Raw genomic sequence first — 6000 nt, 5'->3', positions numbered from 1 at the left:
TACAGTGTGTGTGTGTACAGTGTGTGTGTACAGTGTGTGTACAGTGTGTGTGTGTACAGTGTGTGTGTACAGTGTGTGAACAGTGTGTGTGTACAGTGTGTGTGTACAGTGTGTGTGTGTGTGTGTACAGTGTGTGTACAGTGTATACAGTGTGTACAGTGTGTGTGTGTGTGTAGTGTGTGTGTGTACAGTGTGTGTTTGTCCGTGTGTGTGGCGCCATACAGTGTGATCAGGGGTCTAGAGAACACACACGGCGTGACAAGCCTGATCACAGCTACTTCGCGTTCAGCGGACTGAAGAGCTATTCGGCTTCCGTCACAGCTGACTCCCTGTCACACAGCTCTCCGCTCCGCCCAGGCCGCGGGTCGGCGGGTGTTACGTAGCTGGGCGGCTCGGGGTGGGGTGTGTGGGCTAAGGCCGAGCGGAGACAGCAACAACCCTGGTACAGTACGGAGGGACAGCGGCAGAGACAAGATGGGAGACGCCGCGACCGCTAGAACCCCCTCATAGGCCGAGGAGAAGCATCAGGGACTCGCTGCCAGTCCGCTCCTAGACAGGCCCGGCGACCATGGAGATCAACGAGCAGGTACACCGGCTGCGTCCTCCATACACCCGGCTGGTGTCCTCCATACACCCGGCTGGTGTCCTCCATACACCCGGCTGGTGTCCTCCATACACCCGGCTGGTGTCCTCCATACACCCGGCTGCGTCCTCCATACACCCGGCTGGTGTCCTCCATACACCCGGCTGCGTCCTCCATACACCCGGCTGGTGTCCTCCATACACCCGGCTGGTGTCCTCCATACACCCGGCTGGTGTCCTCCATACACCCGGCTGGTGTCCTCCATACACCCGGCTGGTGTCCTCCATACACCCGGCTGGTGTCCTCCATACACCCGGCTGGTGTCCTCCATACACCCGGCTGGTGTCCTCCATACACCCGGCTGGTGTCCTCCATACACCCGGCTGGTGTCCTCCATACACCCGGCTGGTGTCCTCCATACACCCGGCTGGTGTCCTCCATACACCCGGCTGGTGTCCTCCATACACCCGGCTGGTGTCCTCCATACACCCGGCTGGTGTCCTCCATACACCCGGCTGGTGTCCTCCATACACCCGGCTGGTGTCCTCCATACACCCGGCTGGTGTCCTCCATACACCCGGCTGGTGTCCTCCATACACCCGGCTGGTGTCCTCCATACACCCGGCTGGTGTCCTCCATACACCCGGCTGGTGTCCTCCATACACCCGGCTGGTGTCCTCCATACACCCGGCTGCTTCCCCTGTCGCCCCGCGCTACGCCCGTCCGGCTGCCCTGCCCTCTGTCGCCCCGCGCTACGCCCGTCCGGCTGCCCTGCCCTCTGTCGCCCCGCGCTACGCCCGTCCGGCTGCCCTCCCCGCTGTCGCCCCGCGCTACGCCCGTCCGGCTGCCCTGCCCTCTGTCGCCCCGCGCTACGCCCGTCCGGCTGCCCTCCCCGCTGTCGCCCCGCGCTACGCCCGTCCGGCTGCCCTCCCCGCTGTCGCGCCGCGCTACGCCCGGCCGGCTGCTTCCCTTGTTGCGCCGCGCTACGCCCGGCCGCCTGCCCTCCCCGCTGTTGCGCCACGCTACGCCCGTCCGGCTGCTTGCCCTCTGTCGCCCCACGCTACGCCCGCCCGTCTCGCCCCACGCTATACCTCGCAGTGGTTCCCCTTGCCTGTGCCCCTTGTGTCTGATATGTAGCGGTCACCTGTGTACAGTGCAGTCCTCGCTCGTACAGGTGTGTGATGGGCCTCGCTGATCTTTTATATCTGGATCATCGTCTTCTGCTCACGAGACTCTATTCTGATCTCTTGTACACTAATAGCAATATTTGAATTCTGAGGTCCGGTGTGGTCAGCGACCACCAGTCTTTCCGGCTGTAGGTCTGAGTTGGATATTTCTGCCTGTGTCAGGTTAAAGGGAATCTGTCATCAGGTATTTTCTACCCCATCTGGGGGCAGCATAATGTAGAGACAGACACACTGATTCCAGTGATGTGTCACTCACTGAGCTGTTTGATGTCATTTTGATAAAATCACTGTTTTCTCTGCTGCAGATCTAGCAGTTATACAGAGCTCATGAATGTGCTGGACTACCTGGCAGCACACCAAGTAGTCCTCTAATGATTACATACTTATTATTAAACAGTGATTTTATAGAAACTACATTAAGCAACCCAGTAAGTGACACACCGCTGGAATCGGGGTCTCTACCCCTATAGTATGCTGCTGTCAGATTAGTTGGCAAAAGTCTGGTAATAGATTCCCTTGAATATTACGGATCACATATAGAAAGGTTGACGACTGGTGACCTGGATCAGAATCGCCTTCTTCTGACATCAGACTGTAAAGATGTGACCTGGGTGATCTTGGGGTGGTAGGATGTGCATTTACATTGTTTTGTCAGGACTTGTAGTGTCTTTTCAGACATCAGTTATCTGGTGAGATTGGGGAGAGTCTCACCTGAGAATCTTAGGCTATGTGCGCATGTAGCGTCTGTCCCTGCAGAAATTTCTGCAGCGATTTGAACAGCACACGTGCGCTTCAAATCGCTGCAGAAAGAGTCTGTAGTGAAAAAAAAAAGCCGATTTCATGCGCTCTGAGTGCAGCCCCTCCCATAGACAGAGCGGGGGATGCAAGGAAAGAAGTGACATGTCACTACTTAGAACGCGTGCTTCGGGCAGCAGCCGAAACGCTGCGCTCTATACGCCACGTGCGCACGTCTCCTGCATAATCTTCATAGATTATGCTGGGGACGCAGGACGCATGCAGTTACGCTGCAGTGCAGATCGCAGCGTAACTGCATGCAAATACGCAACGTGCGCACATAGCCTTACTGACCACGAGTACTAACTAGGCTGTCAGGACTTGCTGGGAGTTGTGGTTTCAAGCCCCATTGGGAGCAATAACCAGCAGTCACTGTTTCATTGACAATGTGGTTTTAGCAGAAGGTGATACATTGTTCTAGTTTTAAGATCTTCATTTACAGATAAGTAATGTGCACTTTATTGGAGGGGAATTTGATTTTGTCAGAAACAGTTGGAATTGATCGCTGCGTGTGCCGAGTGATACGTTCAGTGAGGACATACTGGGCTTGTTACTACTAACTTTATTTCCAGGCAGAATATAATCAGAGGCCTCCATATATAGCTCATTATATGCATTTGTAATTGAAGGTAGGAGTCTTCTCTTTATGACGTTCTTCTATCTGCCATTCTTGTTTTGGCTTAATCAGACATCATGTTCTGTCCCCATCCACATTAGATGAAACTAGAGCGAATCGTCCTCTTGATCTTCCCTCCGTTCTCTAAAGCCGATTGTCACCAACATTCCAGATGTCCTGGTCGATAGACCGCAGCGTTTGTAAGGGGGAGATCCAGATTGCAAGTTCTCTGTGATTGATACCTTTAAATGACTGAGAAAAGAATCCTGTACCTATAATATAATTATTTAGTGTTGGCTTCAGCTAAAAAAAATCATCAAAACAGCAGCTAACATTTCAGCAGCATTTATTCACCTTTATGGCAAAACAAATGAGCAGTGGAAGATATTTCTTATGTCATTTGGATTTTGATATTTCAGCCCCCCCCCATCCCATACATGAGGCTAATGTCGGCCAAACTCAACCACCGTCTGTGTACAGGAGCCTTGGACAATTTGTCAGGGGAAGGGTTGGTCATCTATGTACAATTTCGGATGGCTGTTCGTAGTGTTCTTCTGGAGATAGGCCGCTGTCGGACTTGTCTGGCGGCGCCTTCTCGTAATATACACGAGTAATTGACCAAGTGGCCACTTCTGTGTATGGGAGAGCCAGCCGAGGTGTCTACTAGCTGGGCAACCGGCCATCTAATGGTCATTTTCCTTAGTGACCCTTCATCCTGGCACTGAACAGTGGCCATACATTTACCAGTATCGTGTGTTTTGCTTTTGCCTTTTCCTTAGCACTGATACCGGAGATTCATGGTTGAGGCTTTGTAACAGTCTGGTCGCTGGTTTCCTGACCTGAACTTGATCGCCTCAGGAATGTATGAGACTGTCATTCATGTCAGGAGCCTTGTGGCCAGTCCGGGCACAACTTCATACATGGACCTTGCAACACTGTCTTCACCCCATGGCACTGTGGCATCCATATTGGAAACAGTAGACATGGAGCGGTAATCTGAAGTCTTTGGGTGGGGCGATAAATCGACACTTTGAAGATTTGAAATCTGTAGCATTTCTTACTGTATTTTCTCCATAACATTTGTATGAGATCTTGTGAAATGTCAGTCATGTCGGTGCTACTCTTAAAGGGAACCTGTCACCAGTTTTTCAGTGTATAAGCTGCGGCCACCACCAGTGGGCTCATATATACAGTATTCTAACATGCTGTATATAAGAGCGCAGGCCGCTGTGTAGAACATGAAAAACACTTTATAATACTCACCTAAACTGATCTCTGTGGTGGATGTGGCTCAAATGGGCGTCTTCGTCCTCCGGTGCCGGCGCCTCCTCTTTCGGCCATCTTCATCCTCCATCTTCTGAAGCCGCGGTGCATGATCCGTCCAACGTCATACACACTCGCCGGCGTTCAGGTCCTGAGCAGGCGCACTTTGATCTGCCCTGAGCAGGGCAGATCAAAGTATTGTAGTACGCCTGTGCGGGAACGGCGAGTGTGTATGATGTAGACACGGCACACAGGCTTCAGAAAGAGGACGAAGATGGCCGAAAGAGGAGGCGCCGGCACCGGAGGACGAAGACGCCCATTTGAGCCATATCCACCGCACCGACTAGTTTAGGTGAGTATAAAGTGTTTTTTTTACGTTCTACATAGCGGCCTGGGCTCTTATATACAGCATGTTAGAATGCTGTATATAAGAGCCCACTGGTGGTGGCCGCAGCTTATACGCGAAAAAACTGGTGACAGGTTCCCTTTAAACCGGTTGGAAAACCCATTCCGTATTGCTGTTTCCGCCATGTTGGAGCGTACCGTCACCATCGCCTAATCCATCCTTGTGCTGCACAGCATGGACCAGTTGTATTTTAGTAGAAGCTGAATAAGTTGTTGCCCACATTTGTGATGAGGCCTTTCCTAGACATCAGTGCCATATTTAGGAGGGGTACGTGCTGCGCTCATTTGTGTTTTCGGCTTCTCCACGACATTGCTGAGAACACATACCTGCCATGTAATGACTGTTCTGGAATATGAGGCAGATGTTTATACCAGGTGTAATCCTCTCGGATCAGGAATACCTGGCATACTTGCTGGAATATGTATTCCACAATATGTAATTGCAGATTCCCATGCGTGTCATTTCAGCACTGCTCGTGGTTCCCGCAGCGGTTCTCCCCGTAGCTGGCTGGACTGGTTTGAGCTGCAGTGTGCTTTTCGCGAGAGCTGATTTCCTGATTGACTACATGACTAGAATTCCTCCAGCATAAGTCACTTAAGGAAGTGTATTGTGCAGAAAGCCTTTAAATAGAACTTTACATGTGATGGAAGGTAATTGATTTTCTGGAAGTCTCATGATTGGGTTCACCACTGTTGTTACCATTGCCTCGATGTTCAGAATTGCTGCAGCGACCGCTCTAAAGCTTTTGCTCTTAAACTGATATCTGCGTTGTGCCTCATACAATGCTTTACATTTACTAGCACTCAGCTGAATGGAAATGACAATAGACAAAAGCATTATTTTTATCTAAATATATACAATACCTTGTGCATGGGGGCCGCTGACCAGCCAGTTCCTGCTGGCGACATCTTCTATGTGCAGCTACACAAAAGACAAAGGCTTCATATACTGCTGCTGGACTGGGAGAAGTCCATAGAGGAGAACAGCCCGAGAGGCCCCGACGATCTGTGCGAGCACTGAGGAGATCGTGGGGGCTAAATAATGATCATTGTCACCAGTCTTTATTCTGCAAACTGAAGGTCTTTTTGATACCAGTTAGAACATGATACTGGAAATTTCCCTGTGAAAAGTGAAAAAAAGACAATGCGGA

The 6000-nt window shown here is 51.3% G+C and overlaps 1 protein-coding gene across 2 annotated transcripts in view; it reads left to right on the top strand.

Annotated features, from left to right (window-relative positions):
- The first annotated feature begins 341 nt into the window (after positions 1-341).
- Positions 342-6000, top strand: part of SECISBP2L (SECIS binding protein 2 like) — a 138871-nt gene continuing 133212 nt past the window's right edge. For both annotated transcript variants that reach the window (XM_075345809.1, XM_075345808.1), the window contains exon 1: positions 342-586. In XM_075345809.1, coding sequence (XP_075201924.1) covers positions 569-586 — 18 coding nt within the window. In that variant the 5' untranslated portion in view covers positions 342-568. The remainder of the gene's footprint in view (positions 587-6000) is intronic.

Source organism: Anomaloglossus baeobatrachus, chromosome 4 (assembly GCF_048569485.1).
Source record: "Anomaloglossus baeobatrachus isolate aAnoBae1 chromosome 4, aAnoBae1.hap1, whole genome shotgun sequence".
Taxonomy (NCBI): domain Eukaryota; kingdom Metazoa; phylum Chordata; class Amphibia; order Anura; family Aromobatidae; genus Anomaloglossus; species Anomaloglossus baeobatrachus.
Note: the sequence above shows the minus strand (reverse complement) of the source record. Positions and strands in the feature narration are given on the sequence as shown.